At 42.8% G+C, this 21933-nt stretch overlaps 1 protein-coding gene across 1 annotated transcript; it reads right to left on the bottom strand.

Annotated features, from left to right (window-relative positions):
- Window positions 1-853: 853 nt before the first annotated feature.
- LRPAP1 (LDL receptor related protein associated protein 1) lies at window positions 854-18169 on the bottom strand. The gene is made up of 8 exons (XM_073342635.1): window positions 17923-18169; window positions 10268-10412; window positions 9858-9982; window positions 8386-8506; window positions 7188-7346; window positions 5902-5984; window positions 2824-3000; window positions 854-1645 (listed from the first exon to the last, which is right to left on the bottom strand). The coding sequence occupies exons 1-8, from the start codon at window positions 18100-18102 to the stop codon at window positions 1580-1582; spliced, it is 1056 nt and encodes a 351-aa protein (XP_073198736.1). The 5' UTR covers window positions 18103-18169; the 3' UTR covers window positions 854-1579.
- Between the last annotated feature and the right edge of the window lie 3764 nt (window positions 18170-21933).

Below are 21933 nucleotides of genomic sequence, written 5' to 3'. Positions count from 1 at the left end.
TTTGCTTCCCCTCTTTGTCTGCTGGATAGCGTGAAAGACCTATTTCTTTTCTCAGGCTTTTCCCTGTAGTAGTTTATGCTAGGTATTTGATGGGAGAGTCTGTGTTTATATTGGTCAACTGTATTTCTTTAGAATTTAGGATATTTTTTTTTGATCTCACTTCTACTATGTTAAAAGAACACTAAGGTTGCAAAGTCAAATACGCAAAATGCTAAAATTGAGGATGCCAAGCACTTTAATTCAGCCCCCTTGTGCATATGCATTATCAGATGCTGTTCCTTCCACTGGACCCCTGAATTGTTCAGTGCACAGGGATAGATGGTGCTTACCTACCAAATAATTCTTTTTGTTCTCATCATTCAATGTGTGTCCCTATTGTTTACTTTCGGCACATAATTCAAACAAAAATCCCCGATCTGAAGCATGTAAGTGCTAGAGCTTCTCAGCAAAATGGCTGTACAAACTTATTAGCAGCCATATTTTCCTTTGCCCTTGTTCTAGGAAATGTTTTAGCTGAAACGTAAAAAAATCTGAAGCAGAGGCAGACACCCTGAATGGAAAATTTAAACCCAAATGGTTGAAGTTTGGTAAAGTTATAAAAATGGAAAACAGGGTCTTATACTGGAATGTCAGGGGTAACCTTAACTCTAGGCATCACTTATAATATCCAGTAAGTGACTTTGGTATAGAGCACCTTCCAAACATTCAAAATACAAAACAAACACATTCTTCTGCTGCAAAAAATAACCACTGCCACAAGGATTATGATGTGCATGCTCAAAATGAATTCCAGCATGTAGCAAAAGTGCTGGAATTACCTTTAGCCAAAGGAGAGAAGAAAAAAACAATTCACTGATGTCTCCTTTTGTTTTTAATGATTTAAGTGTCACAAAAACTCTCTGAACAAATGTGAAAAACAGTTATACAAATCCAGGAGCTTTTGAAATATTCATTAATCTATTACAAACTGGGAAGAATTGGCCCCAACCCTTCTTCCCTTCTTACTCATCCACTATAAGATTATCTGCAGTAAAGATCTGATTCAATGTCTACTGAATTCAGTGAAAGTCTTTCAGTTTACTTCAATGGGCACTAGATTAGGCTGTACATTTAGATTATTCTAACTTTCTATTAAGCCTTTGCAACATCATTGCCTTAAACACGTACTTTGGGTTAGATCGGTCAGTAGTCCCACTGATTTCAATTTTGGTTTAATTGATCAGGATGGATTTATTGGTAAGAAAATGTAGTTTCCCGAATAGTAAAAACAGCAGAGCTCTCAAATATAGTACCTACTGTATTTTTGGAATGATTATTTGAAAGGCTGATGTGATGCAGATACAACGTTTAAATGATAAAAGATGTGCAAATTAAATGTATATTTATAAGTGATTCATTTAATTTGACTATCACAGTATCAGTTCAGTGACTAAAATGTAAAAGGACTGAAAATATATTCCTTACAAAGGACAATCATGTTGGGTGCTGAATATTTAATTATCTGCTTCTCTAGGTATTTGATAAGTCCCAGGAAAAGTGATCTATTGGGTATATTGATCTCACAACATGGAAAATACATTCAGAGTTCATTGTGTTGAAGACCTCTTGAGATTCTACTGGATAAGTCTTGCAGATGCTTCTTTACCTAAAAGAGCAAAAACATATTCACGAAGTGATCAGGAAATCTGCTACATATTGACATTTTACCATTGGTATATACGGCACCTGACAGACCCGCAGAAGGACAAGGTCATTCCCTGATGACTGACAATTACAATTGAATGAGACTATTCCCGAAAGCCAAACCTATTACCCAATCATAGCAATTGTGAACTTTTTCGATATTTAGAATCAGGATTTCCTGATATGACAAGAAGGATGGTATTGTGGCATTGGACTGGGACTCAGGCTTCCATGCCCAGCTCTCCTACAGGCATCTTGTGTATAACCCTGGACAAAGTTGCCTCAGTTAAAATGGGGACAATATTAATTTCCTCTTGTCACCTTTTGTTTTGTCTACTCAGATTGTAAATTCTGCAGGACTGAGACTGTTCCTTACTATGTGTTTGAACAGTGCCCAGCACAATGGTACCTCAATATCAAATGGGAACTGTCACAGGATGTACCTGCCTATAGCACCCCCTTCTGGCCAAGTGTGGCACCATAAATGCTGCCTGCCTGGGTTTCCCCTAATGTCATCAATAAGTTCACTAAGACTACATAAGGAACAATTCCCATTCTGAGGGGTCTAGTTTATTAACCAAAGACCCAGTGAAAGTCTTCCCCCCAGCATCTTAGCTGGGAGTCAGAGTCAGTCTTACTTTATCCATTCCCTCCCAGCTCCAGCAGGATTCTCTTGGCTTGCATCCCCCTACCCTGGAGTCATGCCTATTACCATTAGCTGGGAAGAATCCTTCCCTGGAGCCAGAGTCCTGTAGAGATCTGTCAGCTGCAGCTCCTCTGGGGCAGCATATAGTCCCTTCCAGGCCTCTTGCTCCAGGCCTCTCCTGCAAGCTCCTCTTCCCAGGAGCTTCCTGTTTCTGGGAACCGCTCCACCTGAGCTAATTAGCTGCCAACCAGCCATCATGGGATTTCATTACTTCCACCTGGGTCTGAGTTGGCTCCTTCTCCTTTACAAGACCCTGTCTCAGGTGGGCTGATCCTCATGACAGGGCCTCAAATCACGATTGTAATGATGACTAATAATGGATAAGTCAATAGCATGGATAATAAGCACAGGAAAATCCAAATTCCCTCTAGCACAGAGTTAAACCTACACTGGGAGCATACAGAAACTTCACAACACATCGTATTTGTACAGACCTTGTATCCCAGTTCTTTAGTCTTTTCTTCTAGCATGATGTATTTCTCTTTGTTTCTGCTCAGATGATCTTTATCTCCCGTTCCCTCCACATGCTTCAGTTTCTGATGGGAAATCTCTAGCTGTTTCTGGTAATGATGATGTTTTTCAATTTTTGCTTCAAAGTGTTTCAGCTCCTCCTAGAACAATTAATACACATTTCAGGGCTAAATGTGGTCTTCTTTCCGAGGTTTCCTCCCTCTCTTTCCCTGCAGCACATTCATAATGCTATTTTAATGAGCGTCACACACTGAAAGCCCTTACAGCTCTCTGCTTCTTAAGAACGCTGGGGTAATGGAGCATCATAACCATCCAGAAATTCAGCTCTGGAGGAAAGCATCCAAACATCAATCTATTGCACAGGCTTCCAAGAGGCCATTAATGTCTGAGAGGCGCAATGATACGATGGTGACAAGCACCATAGAAAAGCCTATACGTTTCTACAATGCGTGTTTTGCGGACACAATTCTTACAGAGGTCACTTTTCAATATCAGGCCCTTAATGCTCAGACTTAGCTCTTTTCTGATTGGCAGCCCAGCCATCCCCTGATTTGCTTTATTGTTTTACCACAAGCAGTGATGTGCCTGGAATAGAACAAAGTGAGAACCTCTTTGACTACTGCTGAAAGGGGCCAGGTTGACACCTAGGGAGGTGGTGGAATCTCCTTCCTCAGATATTTTTAAGGTCAGGCTTGACAAAGCCCTGGCTGGGATGATTTAGTTGGGGATTGGTCCTGCTTTGAGCAGGGGGTTGGACTAGATGACCTCCTGAGGTCCCTTCCAACCCTGATATTCTATGATTCTATGACATCAGTGACATCTCAGATTTATCCACAGAAAAGATCTCCTGTATACTGTGGCAGAGGCAGCAAAAATGCAAGCTTCCCTAAACACCCAGTTAGGCTCTTGCTGGACCACGGTTTGAGAGTAACTTTAGTCTCCATGTACTTTCGGGGCTTGCCCTCATGATCAGCAATGCCAACTGTTGTGCCAATTATGGTGATGGTTCCCTCTGCGATGTAACACCTGCGCATGAAGAACCAGACTGAAATCCACCACATTTATTTCACGCAGGCCACGTAGGGTATGTCTACACTGCAGCTAGGAGCGAGCCTCCCAGTCTGGCTAGACAGACCTGTGCTAGCATGCTAAAAATGACTGTGTGGATGTTGACAGGTTTCAGAGTAGCAGCCGTGTTAGTCTGTATTCGTCTGTGTGGATGTTGCGGCATCAGTGGAAGCCCAGGCTAGCCACTCAAGCTGGAACCAACCTTACCCCCAAGTGCGGTGGCAAGCCCAAGCCTCGGCTACTGCTGCAACGTTCACGCTGCTATTTTTAGCATGCTGGTGAGAGCCCCGCTAACACAAGTCTGTCTACCAGGGCGGTGAGGCTTGCTCCCAGCTGTACTGTAGACATACCCTTGAACAATGTTTGGCACTAGTTTGACTTGCGTCTCGCTTGGCAGAGTTTTCACTCTGATCTGGTGGGAAAAAACAAAACAAAACTTTGCCATTTTAATGGGTCTTCTCCAGCTTTAGAAGCAGAGGTCTCTCTTTCCTCTCAACAGTTCGACTGCAGAGGGAAATGATTAGCCTTTTATAACATTCTACTCTGTTTTACACACTACGTGCCACACTGTATTTTAGCACTGGGTTTGCCTGCAGTTGCTAATCTGTTCAAGCTATTTTCCTCGGATGATGTGCCAACGCAGCACCTTTCCTTATAAAACCTAGCATGGTTTGCTCTACAGGAGATCAGCAAAAATAACAAACATGAAGGCCTGACCTTAGCGTTAGCTTTTGAGTACTCAAACAAGAATTTCAGCAAATTTCCACCTTTAACTCTCTTCTTCCCACATTATAAGTCAGCGAAGTGCACCCTGTAATCCTTACCTTCCTCTTTCTGCGACGATACTCCAGCAGGTGCTGTGCTGCTGACAGCAGCAGATCTCAGCACTGGTGCATGGCATTTCCCTAAAGGAAGATTTCTGCCCAAACATTCAGTCTATTTCTAAACGGTTTCATATTCTTATTTTAGATCCTATTTGTGGAAAAAGGGACAGATGCCATGGGCCTGATCTACCTCTCTCATTGTTGTGTACGCCTGATCCACAGCTCACGGAGGTCAGTGTAATTAAAACATGTTTAACTGAGTGTGGAAATCAGACTCCATGTTTCTAAGGAAGAATGGTCTTGTGGGCTGGACACTGACTCTGGAGATCTGGATTCAATTACAGGCTCTGCCAGATTTTGCACATGACCGTAGGCAGGTAGTTTAATCTCTCTGTGCCTCACTTACTCATCTGTAAAGTGGGCACAGTAATACTTTCCAGGGGAGTTATGATGGGGACCTTATAAATACACAGATAAAAATTCACAAGCAGACTTAGAGGGCACAGTTCTTCCAGCCACGAATGCAAGATATTGCTGTCCCCAAGCAGTCAGGGAAACAGGACAACCAGGCATAGTATAAACTAAATAGAGATATTTTTAATTTCATCATTAAAAAAGCTAAAAAAATGCAAGCACGACCACCACAGTAATTCATTTCTCAAAAAAGGCATTCATACTAAACAGGAGCACTGTGCCTCTCTGGGTTAGCTGTGCACTGCTCCTTCCCGTGAAATGACCAACGAGCAACCCTCCCACAACGGGAAAAATAACAACCTGGTGGGGAAGTTAGCTAGCTGGTGTTTCTTGGCTTTAGTTTCCATCCTTTCCATTATTTTTCAAAGCATTAATTACAATTGGGGATTAGAAGATGATGACTGGAGAGGTGATCTGTTTGCACAAAATAAAGGTCCAATCTTACCAACAGTTAGGTGCATGCGTAACTTTACTCCTGTGTAGTTCCACGACAGACCATGGAACTATTCACATAAGTAAAGTTACACATACGCTTTAGTGTTTGCAAGTTTGTCTCTTGATCATGGTGAGTGAAGAATAACAGAAGGGAAAAGGGTACATTACCATACCCTGAATGTAGTGCACACAGAGTTTCTTAATATTGAAGAGAACACCCTTATCTAAATTCTATCTTACCCGAAATGATTCGAGTTCTTTCTCAGTAAAGTTGGCTGATTTGGCCATGTCCCATAAGTCAATCACTCTGGGTTCTTCAAATTCTAAACCAACAGACACAAACATAATTATTTTAATCTTTAAGTTGTTAATATTTGATACCATGTTAACATGACTAACTAACAGCAACACCCACATGGCTTGACAAACACGCACACACCAGTATTGCATTACTGAGCAGGTCAACCTAGATGGAGGCCAAATCCTAATATTTTACTTAGATTTTTAGTATGGTAGATATGGGACCTTTAAAAAACAAAACCAAAGCATTCATCCTATTCCCTGCATTTAACCCTCCATGGGGATCCAGAAATGGTGATGGTTTCCCCTAATGATGATTAGGATTTATTTTTTGTATTGTAATAACGCCTAGAGGGTACAATCAGAATCAGTGCTCCATTGTGAAAAAAACTTCCTTCCCCGAAAGGGGATGTTCCGGGGCAGCAGCCACTGGGGCAGCTCTAGCAGCATGGCATCTATAGGAGCCATGCTGCAGAAAGGCTCTGAGTAGCCAAAAGGGAATGAATACGGTCTCTACAGAGTAGGCCCTGTGCCTCCATGGATCTCTGGGAAACATGCAGATTTGAAGAGAATCAGAGCCAAACCTCCAGGTCATTTTCAGGGACAATGGTAGACACAAGGAATGGAAGCAATCCTGTCCTATATGAAGAGCCTCTGTAGAACAGGGAGTTCTCAACCTTTTTCTTTCTGAGGCCCCCCCAACACGCTATAAAAACTCCATGGCTCACCTGTGCCCCAACAACTGTTTTTCTGCCTATAAAAGCCAGGGCCGGCGTTAGCGGGTAGCAAGCAGGGCAATTGCCTGGGGCCCCACGCCACAAGAGAAGCTAAGTTGCTCAGGCTTTGGCTTTAGCCCCGGGTGGCAGGTCTCAGGGCCCCAGGCTTCAGCCCCATACGGTGGGGCTTTGGCTTTCTGCCGTGGGCCCCTATTTCCTGCCCTATTTCTAACACTGGCCATGCTTGGTGGACCCCCTGGAACCTGCTTGCACCCCCCCCGCCCCCAGGGGGCCCCAGACTGTTGGTTGAGAACCACTGCTGTAGACGACAAACAGGGCACTTGGTCTGTAAAATCAGCACTTAAACAGAGTAGGCTGGTGCGTCCCTTTAAACATCCCATGTCTGTTTGTCAGCACTTTGTACAAGGCTCATTTGGATTCTAACTGGTTATTTGCCTACTGACTTCTCATAAAACTGATTATAAATTAATGTAAAACAGTGAATCATACCACTGGCTGTGTCATATCCCTGGTGGCTGACTTTACGTAAACGATCAAACCCTTGATTGATGCTTCGCATTTTGTCTTTGAGTTCTGTGTGTTTGCCATGGAAGATTTCCTCTTTGAACTGGTCCTCTTCAGATGGGTTGATCATATTTTTGTGGATTTCTGTTATCAAAATACAAACATTAATTCATAATAGGCCAAATCCCGAGAGGACAGAAGTACTTGCAAATCCCACAAAGTTGGAAGGGAGCAGTCGGTGCTCAGATCTTATCAGCACGTGAGCCACTAGCAAATTAGCATCAATAATACACTTTAATAACACTGATTTTTAAGAGTTTACTTCTCAATATACGTCCTTTGGACAGAAGTGGTGCAGAAATATTTTATCGTACATAATACATAAATCAGGTCAACAATTTCAATAAGAAGATCCAGAATTCTACTGCCCTATTTCCTGAAAAATCCCTACAGCAGCACGACAGCATTGCCCTAGAGAACAGGAATATGGGCAGAACATTTCTGTGTCTTTGCTAAAAAGGCTGCTGGAATGCCCCAGAGGGTCTGTCAGCAGCCAGGCATAAGTTAGAGCAGCCTCAGGAGGTGTCCTAACCTGGCCAGTGTGGTGTGCCAGGCAGCAAACTGACCTCTGGTAGTCTTAGCTGGAGGTAGCACAAGGTGGCATAAAGCCACCTTTGCTCCTGTCCTCTTGGGTCCAGCACAGACCTTAGCTGCGAAGAATCTGGCTCCTCATTGCTCTAGCCGTAACTCCATCCTTCCTCCTCAGCTAGAACCCAGAAACTGATTCCGCCCCGCCTGCCACCCCGCACATTGGGTGCCTCCACAGACCTATATTCCACTGGCTCAGGGCCCAAATGCTACAACAGGGGCTCAGCACTTGCTGATATTTTCTCGAAAGCCATAATGAGTTTATTTTGCTAAGCTGACAATCTCCTTGCTCGCTGAAACACATGCAAGCATTATAAAACAAAGAACAGCAATGGTTCCATTAGCTATAGAGACTCCTGGCAGAGGATACAGACTTGTGCCCTGCAAGTATCTCTGAATGGCAGCAACTGCAAAGCAATCCTAATATAAACCCAACAATCCATCTTTAGGGTTTTAAAGATACTTTCAAACAACTGAGCGATTGGCAGAGAGAGGGCTGCACTGCACTGGAAACATCAGACGAACATTCAGACACCTTCTGTTCTGCTCACAGTCTCTAGCAGGATATTATATTCGTGAATCTTTTCTTTGTGATGCTTAAATTCCCGCCACAGTTTATCCAGCTCCTGATCGGAAAACTTCCCAGAGGTCTTGGCCTGAAAGAAATATGAATGAGATAGACGCTATAATCCTTTTTAATTTCACAGGCCAAGTGATGTTACATACACTCACTTGCCAAATAAAATTCCCTTCACATTTTTAAAAAAAAAATGGATTAGGTCCTTCGTTTTCTGTCTCAATGTGCTGGTATTAGGGCAGAACATAGACATGGGGTGAAATCCTGGCCTCACTGAATTCAACGGGAGCTTTGCCATTAACTTTAATGAGGCCAGGATCTCACCTACCATAGACATGATGAAAATTGTTATTTATTATTATTTGAATTATTGTAGAGCCTAATATCCCTGTCACACACATTCCTTAGGAAGCAATCAGGTATCGATGTGAGAGACATGAACTGCATGGCTGAACGTATAGTGTTTGTTTCCACTAGAGATTTAGACTAACACATGAGAAAATCTATTCAAGAGCTCTCATTCTATTGGCAAGTAAATATCGTACTGTGTGTCATGTCCCTAGCTATTTGCCGTTAGAGAGGCACCCGATTTGCTTCCCTGGCAGAGGGATGGATGTTGCTCTATTTTTCTTCCCACAGGTTAAAAGTGAAGTCTTTTGATATTTGTACAGAGCCAGAGGCTCAAATTTTGTTTGGGGAATACTTCCAAGTTTTTTTTTTTTTTTTTACTATTTCTCAAAGAAGGGCACTGACAGGTTGAATTTGATTTTATTAAAAAAAAATAACAAAACAAACTTCCTTTGCTGTTTTACTTACACCACTGTAGATTGATAAAGCAAAGAATTTTTTTTTAAAAAAATCTACTTTTTACTAATTATTTCCTTTTTGCAGGTTCTTCCAGTCTGTTATAACTACCCAAACTGGAGTAGTTCTTGTTTTCAGGCACCAGCATAAACTCTGGAAGGTTTCACTTGCAAACACTACAAGGTGGGATTTTCAAGTTAAAAAAAACCCTTAACATTGTTTTTTGAAATAATTCTAGGAAATATTTCTAATTAAATTTAGCCATTTAAACAAAACAAAACCCAAGATACACAGCTGTATTCCTGAATGTTCATGCAGAGTGAAATCCTGGTCCCTGTAAAGTCATTAGCAAAACTCCCATTAACTTCACTGTGATCAAGATTTCACCCACATATAGAGGGTGTAAAAGGTACAATGGATCAGATCCTCTGAGAAGAGAAGTACCCTCAATGCCCAATAATTTTGATGGAAGGTGAGGGCACTCAGCATATCATAGCACTTGGCCCAGTGTTTGGAAACAGCGTTCTAAAGCTTCTCAGTCCAAGGCAGGGGTTTCTAGAAAACTTAAATACACACTTGAATGAAGATTTTCTTCTTACACTGAAATACCCAGAAATTAAACACACCTTGCTCCATAATTTCTCCAGTCTTGGATCATCTAGCACATCACTTTCTGTGCCATCTTTGATGTAATTGGTATCTACTAATTGGGCATCTTTCTTTCCATTCATTCCATATTTAGTCATAATTACTGTAAGTGAAAAACAAGAAACATTAGAACCAATAGAACATTAGAACCCTTTAACCCCCCCTGGAACCGCTTTCCTGAGAGTCTGCGGAATCCATGCCCACTCAGTGAGGTATTCTATCTTCCTCTATTGGTAGCAGAGCCACATATAGAGGTGGATGAGCCAGCTCTAGCTTTGGCTAACAGAGCTGGGTCTTTTAGTTCAGGCAGCAGGGCGTCATGCTTTAAGATCCAGACTTTAGGTAACTGCTTGACAATTCTGGCCTCTTCAGCGAAGTTATTCCTTACCATTTAAATTGCGTCTAAGTTTGGCTTCTTTTTCTCCATCTTCATCCAGCCCTTCAGCCTTCAGCTTTTTCCAGCTCAGCTCATCCTTTTCTTGTATTTTGAGGTCACTATGTAGCTCTGCCAGTTTTACAGCCGATAGATGAAGCTAATGAGAACACAGAAATGCTTTGGTTAGTTGTCTTGTAATCACATGCATGTGCATACACAGCTGCAAAGTTACCTCTGAAGCTAGACTGGCATAGAAAACAATATTTGATATTCCACTGAAATAGGACAGTGTCAGTCAGAGCACAGGGACCTCAGTGTGCTAGACACTGTACAAATAAACTCCTTGTATGATGTCCCCATTGGCCTTTAACATCTATATGCTAAAGCTTCCTCTGTTCCTCAGACCCCCAACCATTTCTGTAACAGCAGCACTGGCCACATGTGGGTAAAAAAAAGTATCTCCTGCTGGCATTAAGCTTTACATAAATTGGAATGAGAAATTAACTCTCTTCAGCTTTGGTTGGGGAGGGAAGGAAAGCAGGTGAACTTTTAATGGGACATCATAATACAGTAACTTCTTGCTTAACGTTGTAGTTATGTTCCTGAAAAAAGCAACTTTAAGCGAAACAATGTTGAGCGAATCCAATTTCCCCATAAGAATGAATGTAAAGGGCGGGAGGGGGGGTTAGGTTCACCGGAAATTTTTTTCACCAGACAAAAGATGATATTATATATAAGTTTAAGTTTTAAACAAATAATTTAATACTATACACAGCAATGATGATTGTGAAGCTTGGTTGAGGTGGTGGAGTCAGAGGGTGGGATATTTCCCAGGGAATGCCTTACTGCTAAATGATGAACTAGCACTCAGCTGAGCCCTCAAGGGTTAACACATTGTTGTTAATGTAGCCTCACACTCTACAAGGCAGCACAAATGGAGGGAGAGGAGACAGCATGGCAGACAGAGACAGAGACACACACACCATGTATGAGAGAGAGAGAGAGAGAGAGAGAGAGAGATGTCCATTGCCCCTTTAAGTACATTGCCTTTTTAAGTATATCAGCAAGTTGAGACAGCAGCTGCTGCCAGCAGGCTCCCTCTTTCCTGAGCCCTGTCGTGTTCCCCACTGCTCAACAGAGATGGGGTAAGCGGGGGGCAGGAGCAGGGGGACACCATGACATTAACTCCCTTCTTCCCCCCTCAACCTGCACAGCAAGCAGGAGGCTCCCAGGAGCAGAGGCAGAGGACAGGAGCAGCACACGGCAGTGGGGAGAGGGACAGCTGAACTGCTGGCAATTGATAGCCTTCTGGGTGGCTGTCACACAGGGAGCTTAGGGGTGTGGGGAGCTGATATGGGGACTACCGATCTACCCTGGCTCCAAACCTCCACCAGCTAGCTGCGAAGGGCTGCTCTCTCTGCAAGCAGTGGACAAAGCAGGCAGCTGCCAAACAATGTTATAAGGGAGCACTGCACAATTTTAAATGAGCATGTTCTCTAATTGATCAGCAACATAACAATGAAACAACGTTAACCGGGATGACTTTAAGTGAGGAGTTACTGTTTTAAAAAAGTTACTGTATTACTTATCTGTTACTGATACTGCACATTATTAAAACAAAGATTTTGAAATATCTAATTTCATTTATTGTTCCTTTAATCTGCCCCCATTTCTTCATCTTGGACAATTAGTCAATTTCATTTTCTGGTTCTAATGCACTAAGAGATTTGTATAGTGATTGAGTTGCAAAATGTTCCAGGTAAATGTTTCTATCCCAACAAAATATGGTTAATATTCAACATAATAATTATGAGCAGCTATGGAAGTTCTCCTGGTACTGCATTAATAGAACATATAGATTTTTAAATCAGTAGGTCCAGATAACTCACATCCAAGAGTTTTAAAAGAGCTGGATGAAGAGCTCACTGGACCATTCATGTTGATTTTCAGTAAGTCTTGGAGCTCTGGGGAAGTTCCAGAAGACTGGAAGAAAGCTAATGTTGTGCCAATATTTAAAAGCGTAAACGGGATGACCCAAGTAATTACAAGCCCGTAATCAATCCTGGGCAAGATAATGCAGTGGCTGATATAGGACTCGATTAATAAAGAATTAAAGGATGGTAATATAATTAATGTAAATCAACATGGTTTTGTGGAAAATAGATCCTGACGAACTAACCTGATAGCTTCACTACGTTATTGAACATTTTTATCAGTGACCTGGAAGAAAACATAAAATAATCACTGATAAAGTTTTCAGATGACAAACATTGGGGGAGTGATAAATAAGTGATCTATTCTCCTCACTGATTCCAAGTGATCTGGATTACTTGGTACACTGGGAGCAAGCAAACAATGTGTGTTTTACTATGACTAAATGTAAATGTATACCTCTAGGAACAAAGAATGTAGGCCAAACTTTACAGGATAGGGAATTCTATCCTGGGAAGCAGTGACTCTGAAAAAGATTTGGGGATCATGGTAGATAATCAGCTGAACATGAGCTCCCTTTGTGACTCTGTGGCCAAAGAGCTAATGCAATCCTGGGATGTATAAACAGGGGAATCCTAAGTAGGAGGAGAGAGGTTATTTTACCTCTATATTTGGGACTGGTGCGAGTGCTACTGGACTACTGTGGCCCTCAATTCATGAAGGATGTTGCCCACAATTCAAGAAGGATGTTGATATATTGGAGAGGGTCCAGAGAAGAGCCAGAAGAATGATTAAAGGATTAGAAAACATGCCTTATAGTGACCGACTCAGAGAGCTCAATCTGCTTAGCTGAACAAAGAGAAGGTGAAGGGGTGACTTGATCACAGTCTATAAGTATTTAAATGAGTAACAAATATTTAATCATAGGCTCTTCAATCTAGTAGAGAACACTGTAACATGATCCAATGGCTAGAAGTTAAGAGTTAGACAAATTCAGTCTGGAAAAAAGTCATAAATTTTTAATGGTTAGAGAAATTAACCATTGGAATAATTTACCAAGAATTGTGGTGGATTCTCCATCAATGACAATTTTTAAATCAATATTGTATACTTTTATAAAAGATATGCTCTAGGAATTCTTTTGGGGAAGTTCTATGGTCTGTGCAGTGCAGGAGGTCAGAATAGATGATCAGAAAGGTCTTTTCTAGCCTTGGATCTGTGAAAGGATGAGATATCACGGCCATAACCATGAAGAAATTAAAAATGTAAGGCTTTTAGAGGATTAACTTGAAAATGTTGTTGTATATATTTAACCAAAAAAACAAAAACAACCCCACACCCAGGAATAGGAATAATTACTGATGTGCATTGTCACTGAATCCAGATTGCTATAATAGGAACCACAGCTTTTGAAATTCCAGATTTCTGTCACTTGAAATTGGAGTAATCAAATAATACACTAGTATTAATGTTTGCATTTACTTAATAGTCCCGGGGGAGAGGTGCATTGTGCAAGAAGGGGATGTGGAAGATGAAGGGGAAGTGAGGTAAAAAAAAAACACTTTAGCAGCTTGGCTTTAGCGAGGTCCCATCTGAGTTTTCTCCATCATTTTACCTCTGCTAATCTAGCACACCGTCTTTTGGAAAGTTTGGTTCCACTTCTGAACTTGGAAGCTTGGACCCATCTGTCATAAAATAACTTACTGAGTGAAAGTTATTTGTTAACACAATCAGACTAATGGCTATATAATGGAAACAAATGAAAAATAGATGCACCAAATCTACACCCAGAAACTGGTTTGTTCCAGTTTCACAAGGTTTGTTCCACAGACAGTGAGAAACTATTTCAAAACATCAAGATATCAACCAGTGTGTTTTAGAAATATTCTCTAACTTCTCATTAATGAAACGAAACTTATATTTTTTAAGAACAAACAAGCAAATGGCACTTGTAAGACCCAGAAATTCACTTTGGAGTAAACAGGTTATCTAAGGGTAACTTCAAAGAGGCAGCTCACAGCATTTAGAACTGTTCTGAATTGTCTATTTTAATATGCCATTAAGTCTGTCTCCAACACAGCAAAGCACAATTTTCAATCTAAGCATGAATTGCCCTTTTGAATTCAATGGCACACAAGGACTACTAACTTGCTTAAAGTTAAATGTGTGTAAGCGCTTTGCTGAATCAGGACCTTAGTTTACTCTAAAACCTAGAGTAGTTAGAAAAACAGTTAAGCCTTAAGGTCTCAATCCTGCAAGATATTGAGCTCTCTGGCCCCGATCCCAGAGTTAAGAGCATGAGTCGTCCTATTGACTTCTATGCCATTCACTTCAATAGGACTATTCACAGGCTTAAATTCAGCAGGGTTCTTATGTGTGTGGCCTGTCCCTGTTCAGCAAAGCATTTAAGCACATGCAGCCAGTGAGAATTTAACACATGCTTAGATGCTTTTTTGAAGAGGAAGGCACATCACAGCCTAGGTACTTTGCTGGTCTGGGGCCACATTGCTTAGCAGCTCGCTCAATTAGGCCTGAACCTTAACAGCTCAGTCATGACTACAGTCTCATACACAGGCTTCTCGACAGCTTCTATACAATTGGCTGTAAAAGTAAAGTGGGTACTGAGTTCCCCCACACTCCGCTAATATTTAACCTTACACTGGTGTTGGTTAATTTTTCTTTCATGCAGAACTAACAGAACACACTAGAAATAATTCACACAGCAAACTGATTTAATTCTCAAGGATTCTCAAAATTGTTGCAATAAAACCTTTAAACATATACCTTGTCATTAGGCACACATTTTCTAGTTAATAAAGGATTGACTGCCTTGTCCACAGTTAGACGCCTGATTTATTGCCACTACATATGGCACATGGCTGGTAAACAAGTTACAAACTTTAAGCTTAAGGAGAGACAAAACTGGAATTTGCAAATGAAGAAGTTTCATAGAAATCGGATATTATTTCAAACACTGAATTTTTCCTGCAAACTTTTTTTTTTAATTGCTTTCTTTTTAAGTTTTTTTTTTTAATGGAAACTTTACATACAATATTTAAACCTGTTTTTTCCTGCAAACAACAAGCAAACATGTTTGTGGTGTCCATTTTTCATGTCTTGTATTGGTGCTGAGTAATTTTTGATTATTATCTTAGTCACAACAGTGGGTTTTTTCCAAAATTGTAATGTTCTGTTTCTGAAATTTTCCCATTTCAAGATAGAAATCGAATTTAGAACATAATTTAATGGGAAATTCAGAAAACGATACCTGGACCATTAAAAAACATAAGAGGAGGGTAAAGCCTTTCAAATTTGCCAAAACTTCTGTAGAATTCTTTTGCCTGGTCTGTTCTTATATCACAGTGATGGATGAAGTGCAAGAACCTATTAAATGCTGGATACTGAAAAGAGAGCAGATAAAACTAGTACTCAAAGCACTGCTTCTATTTGAAGTTAATCTCACACAGGCCCAAGGATGTTATCACCTAAAACATTGCAAGGGGGTAAGGTGCACATATGTGGAACCTTACTGACTGACTGTAACGCCAGCAAATGGTACCAAGAGTTGAGTGTAGCTAGCAATGAAAGTTGATCAGAAGAGGTTTATAATTAAGCTGTCAAGTCCCAGATTATTTGCTCCTTTCTAATGTTTAATATTGTTAATTGACAACATTGGGAACCATCATCAGAGAATCTGAGAAACATTACAATGTCATATCAAAGATTACTAGGCTCAATTGTAATCATTACCCACAGCAGCAAAAGCAAGGTGGTTCTGATTAAAGAATGGAACTCAATGGACTTCACAACACAATATCATGCTAGACTTTGGAACCTATTGTTTCTTAGGATTTAAAGCTCATGATGGGACCATTCAATAGCGGATGATATTAGACCTATTTGATCTGCAAAAACAAAAGCACAAAGGGTTCTTTAAGAACTAACTACAGTCAATGGAAAATTTGTCATTAACTTCAATGGGTGTAGAACAGGGGTGGGCAATTATTTTTGCAGGGGGGCCACTTCACAAATTTTGGTAAGTCATCACGGGCCACACGTTTCTACTATATTAATGGAGGGGGTGCGGGGTCTGGGAGGGAATTTGTTGCAGGAGGGGGCTTTGGGCTGGGACAAGGGTGCGGGAGGGGGTGCGAGGTGCAGGCTCTGGCCAGGAAGTGCTTACCACAGGTGGCTCCTGGCCAGTGGCGCAGCCAGGCTCAGGCAGTGTACTGCCCACCCCTGCAAGCACTGCCCCCAAAGCTTCCATTGGCCAGTTTCTGGCCAATGGGAGCTGTGAGGACAGTGTTGGAGGCGGGGGCAGTGCATAGGGGCGTACAGAGAGCAGCAGCCAGCCACTTCCCGGAGCAGCGTGGGGCCACGACAGGCAGGCAGCCTGCCTAAGCGCCCCGCTGCGCCTCTGCACTTTTAGTGGCCCGGACTCAAGAGATCACAAGGGGACAGAGGAGACCGGACAGAAATGTTAGTCATGGCAGGCCAGACAGAAATGTTAACCGGGCCGAATCCAGCCTGCGGGATGTATTTTGCCTATCTCTGGTGTAAAATCAGGCCCTGGATAAAGGGAGCCCTTGCATTGAGATCCCTCTGATAAGTATTACAGGTTAAGTGTGTATAAGTTCTAGGGATAACTGGGATTAGCCATATTAGATCAACCTTATTTCTGGAAAATTGGGAGGAACTGGTCACCACTGAATAATTCAGCACTACTCAGCTGAATGACAACACATGGCTGTGTGATGCAGTACTGAATTGCAACACCCACCCCGATGCAAAATCACAGAGCTCTTTATTTTCAGCTACTTCTAATAAATGGTCAGAAAGGCCATGGTCACCAAAGCTCACAATGTAGAGCTCAATGTAGGAAGAAGGCTCACACAAACCTTTCACAGGAAACCCAGGAGTGAAGTTTTTGCTCTGAATTGACGAAGGTGTAGGGCCAGTGTAGGAAGGGGTCACAGACCAGGCAATCAGTCAGTCACACTTGGGCTGGGTCGCTGAGGTGCGCTTTAAGCACTGTTGCACCAAAACTCCTGCTCCCAGATCATAAAAGACCTCGACTTTTTTTCAGATGATGTTACACACTGGATGGGGTTGCTTCTTAGTGAAAGCACCTGTGGGCATTGCCAGATCTCTCCTACAAACACAGTTACACAGAATCTCCTGCAGAGGCTGGTGTGTCCCAGATGAAAATTGTACACAGCTCTGACATAATAAATGAAAGTTCCCAAGGGAGGTGGGGGTGCACAGGGAGACAGCTTGGTCCTTTATCCGGTACCCAATAGCCCACATCACATATTAAGTCAACATCAGGTGCAGTTTGCCCCACATTTCAGCAATCCCAGAGAAAGACTCAGAAGCAGTCGTACTTGTTCAGACCACCACCAAATATACTGAGGGCCACCATACCTTACAGTTAACCTTTCTCCGGCATTTGGGCCAATATTTTTAAAGCCTGGCGCCTAAAGGTAGGGCCCACAATCCATATTTAGGCATCTAAATCCTCCGATTGGCAGAAGTGCACCCGCAAATCCCCCTCAATGGGAGCTGCCGCGGTTCAGCCCCTCTAGGAAGCTGAACAAAAGTGGCCTGATCTTCAAAGACGGCTGCAGCGGCCCAGCTTCAGACAGGGGGCTTTGAAATAGCTGCTCTCTGCTGCCAGGCACAGGCAGCCTGACCCCTCCACGATGCAGCTGCAAGGAAGCGAATTAGCGACTCACCCGCTGCGCTTTCTCCCAAATCTGGTTCAGCTTCACCACCCTGAACTCCCCGGCCTCCTGGCGCTTCGGGCTGCCGGCTGTAGCAGCCTCATTCGCCTCCCTGGTGTATTTACCCCCCTGCCCCGAGACAACCAGCAGCAGCGAGGCGCTCAGAGCCAGCAGCTCCCAAACGGCAGACATCGTCCCCCCACGCCTCCTCTTGCTGCGGCAGAGCGTCACCCAAGCAAGCAGCCGGCCTGGAGAGGAGGAAAACTACAACCCCCACGATGCAGCGCTCCAAAATGCACCGTGGTCATTGTAGTTCCCCGTGTTGACCAGTGATCCATCCCCAGGGAATCCTTACAAACCCGCACTACAAGACCCAGAATGCGTTACACACGGGAACTCCACGGGGGCTGATGGGAGGCTGAAAGAAACCTAAATGGCCCATCTTTGATGATCCCCACAAAAGGTTTTTGTTTGCCTGTTTGTTTTTGTTTGTTCCGTCTCCTCCTGGTAACAGCTCACCACAACTGATCACTCTCCTTACAGTGTGTATGGTAACACCCATTGTTTCATGTTCTCTATGTATATAAATCTCCCCACTGTATTTTCCACTGCATGCATCCGATGAAGTGGGCTGTAGCCCACGAAAGCTTATGCTCTAATAAATTTGTTAGTCTCTAAGGTGCGACAAGTACTCCTTTTCTTTTTATTAAGGCCCTAATTATTCAACCAGCGCTCCTGTGAGTGAGCTGACAATGCAGCTTTCTGCAGGCACAGCATTCATTGTGCAATGATGTTTGCTATTTCAGTATCAGTCAGCCGCTTAAATATAGAACATACAAAAAAGAAAAAGTTTTTGTTTTTCACTTTTGAGCAAATTTTGTAGGGAGAGCCTGAATCATAGCAGGAAAATGCAGGCTGCAGTTACCCTACTGAGAGCACCTTTTTAGGTATCTAAGTAATCAGCTTGGATTTGTTTTATAAAGAAAAGCATCATACACAAAGTGTAAGGCAAGATCCAGTTCTTGGGGGGGATTGAGCAATATCCAACTCCTGATCTGTGCGTCAGCATTTAGGTTTGGGTTTTTAAAGTGTGTGGTCAAAACTCATGCAGAACCTGGGTTATTATATCAATAAATGAAAAAAAAAAACATATTATATACTGCACAACCTAATGGGAAAGGTTCGCTAGCCTGTTACACAGGTCAGACTAGGTGATCAAAATGGTCCAATCTGCCCTTAAAATCCATAAATCACAAATCTCTATGTCTAGTTGGCAGCCGGTATCAAGTGGAGTGCCCCAAGGGTCGGTCCTCGGGCCGGTTTAGTTCAATGTCTTCATAAATGATCTGGAGGATGGTGTGCATTGCACCCCCAGCAAGTTTGCAGATGACACTAAACTGGGAGGAGAGGTAGATATGCTGGAGGGAAGGGATAGGATACAGAGGGCCCTAGACAAATTAGAGGATTGGGCCAAAAGAAGTCTGATGAGGTTCAACAAGGACAAGTGCAGAGTCCTGCACTTAGGACGGAAGAATCCCGTGCACTGCTACAGACTAGGGACCGAATGGCTAGGCAGCAGTTCTGCAGAAAAGGACCTAGGGGTTACAGTGGACGAGAAGCTGGATATGAGTCAACAGTGTGCCGTTCTTGCCAAGAAGGCCAATGGTATTTTGGGATGTATAAGTAGGGGCATTGCCAGCAGATCGAGGGACGTGATCGTTCCCCTCTGTTCGACATTGGTGAGGCCTCATCTGGAGTACTGTGTCCAGTTTTGGGCCCCACACTACAAGAAGGATGTGGAAAAATTGGAAAACGTCCAGCGGAGGGCAAGAAAAATGATTAGGGGATTGGAACACATGACTTATGAGGAGAGGCTGAGGGAACTGGGATTGTTTAGTCTGCAGAAGAGAAGAATGAGGGGGGATTTGATAGCTGCTTTCAACTACCTGAAAGGGGGTTCCAAAGACGATGGATCTAGACTGTTCTAAGTGGTACCGGATGACAGAAGAAGGAGTAATGGTCTCAAGTTGCAGTGGGGGAGGTTTAGGTTGGATATTAGGAAAAGCTTTTTCACTAGGAGGGTGGTGAAACACTGGAATGCGTTACCTAGGGAGGTGGTGGAATCTCTTTCCTCAGAAGTTTTTAAGGTCAGGCTTGACAAAGCCCTGGCTGGGATGATTTAGATGGGAATTGGTCCTGCTTTGAGCAGGGGGTTGGACTAGATGACCTCCTGAGGTCCCTTCCAACTCTGATATTCTATGATTCTATTCTATGATTCTAGCCTGTGCTGTTGTCTCTTGATTCCAGCACCCCAACAGAAATGGCAGAAATCTTGTGGAAATATCTGTTCTTATGACAGTGCTTCAGTTCTGCACCCTCCAATACTCTTTGGGTACAGCAAGCTCCCTCCTTCCCAAAGCCCACACTTACCATTTGCTGCCTCACGGAGGGGCGGCTAAGGGCCTTCAACCCTCTCCTTGACTATTCAGAGGGCATTAGCCATATCATTCCCCGTGCAGGGAAGGAGGAGAGATATCAGGTCTGACCACTGCCCCTTCTTATCCAACAAGGTTTTCTGGGTTCCTTAGCCACCCTGACAGCCACACATGGGTAAATGGGGATCTCAAGATGGGTACAAAGTGAGGAGACAAAGGGCTTGGGGAAGGCAGCTAGAAAGAGTGGGGAAGAGCTTAGAGGCCCTCCATCCTAACCCTGAAATTTCCAGAGGTGGGGCAGCAGGGTTGCTTTCACCTCCTGAAAATACCAGTGGGGGCTAGGGCCATCACCCAGACACCCTGTGGAAGAAGTCTGGGTTGGCTGCAGGGGTCGGCACCACCATGTTGCATGACAGACACTTGACAAAATTACCGTACTTAGTGATGGATGTTGTGGGGTGGTGTGGGAGGATGTCATTCATTCATTCAATTTTTTTAAAGATTACCATGGACCTCAGAATTTTTACCACGGACACTTGTGTCCATGTATAGACATGTTGCTGACCTCTGGTTGGCTGGGAGAAGGATGGCTATGAGTAACATAGGAACATGCTGCTATATGGGGCAAAACTACATGACAACAAGAATGGGTTGAAAACTGCATCAGTTTTCAGGCCTTGACAACTGATTATTCATATAGTTAGCATGTACAGTTCATCAGGATGCACTTAAAACCCCAGGTGGCTGAGTGTTAAGCAGGCCTTAAACCCCCCAGGCTTATTTAGAAATTTATCCCTTGTATTTGTGTTTAAAAATGTTGGCAACTATGTCTCATCAGCAAATTGGAGGTTGATAATACTTCCCTAACTCAGTCACAGGGATGTTTCGAAGATAAATTCAGTGATGTTTGATCAGTTTGAAAAATTCATGAATCAGCTAATATGGCCATATAAGTACATAGAGAAGTTGTGGTGGTAGGGCCAGCCTGTCAGCCTTCTGTAAGTCCCACTGGACTCCCCAGTTAAAATGACAACAGGACAATGTTAGGGTTAGCAGAAGGTGTCGTTCTGTGCCTTTAAATATATAGGCAACTCTCTGGCTGCTGTCGGGGCAGTTATCTTTTTGTGTCTCAGTTTAGACACAGAAAGTTACTTATGAGAGAAATCTGTAAGGAACATAGGATTGCAAAACAGGAAAGAGGTCAGAGAAAGTGAACATATTTCCTGATTAAAAGAAAGGAAGAAGAAAGTCTAATGGTACAATGGAAGGGTTCCAGTTTAATGAAAAAGAGGAAGACTTTGAAGCTTATGTTCAGCGACTTGAATAATATTTTCAAGCAGATCTTATTCAGGACAGTGTCAACGGAGCTTTTCTTTTAGCAATAACAACAGTATTCATTTTAGGTTCCGTACAAGGGATGGACTGGGTATGGATTGGTTTCTATTTTACCAAATCTGATTCACCCTTGAATCTGCCTCCTCTTCAAGTAGTCCTTGCATGTCTCAAATTTTTCACAGGAGCTAATAAAATGTCCTTCATTCCAACTTTTCTTTTGTAAAGCCCTGCAAAAGGGCCCGTGGCATTTTCA

Source organism: Lepidochelys kempii, chromosome 4, assembly GCF_965140265.1.
Source record: "Lepidochelys kempii isolate rLepKem1 chromosome 4, rLepKem1.hap2, whole genome shotgun sequence".
NCBI classification, from domain to species: domain Eukaryota; kingdom Metazoa; phylum Chordata; order Testudines; family Cheloniidae; genus Lepidochelys; species Lepidochelys kempii.
This window is presented reverse-complemented; position numbering and strand designations above follow the sequence as displayed.

What these genes read in the sequence shown, in the direction of transcription:
- LRPAP1 (XM_073342635.1), bottom strand. Translation starts at nt 18,102, where the DNA reads ATGTCTGCCGTTTGGGAGCTGCTGGCTCTGAGCGCCTCGCTGCTGCTG. An exon ending in GACTGTGAGCAGAACAGAAG is followed by an intron (nt 7,347 to 8,385) that starts GTGTCTGAATGT and finishes TTTTGATAACAG; the next exon opens with AAATCCACAAAAATATGATC. An exon ending in AAGAACTCGAATCATTTCGG is followed by an intron (nt 3,001 to 5,901) that starts GTAAGATAGAAT and finishes TAATTGTTCTAG; the next exon opens with GAGGAGCTGAAACACTTTGA.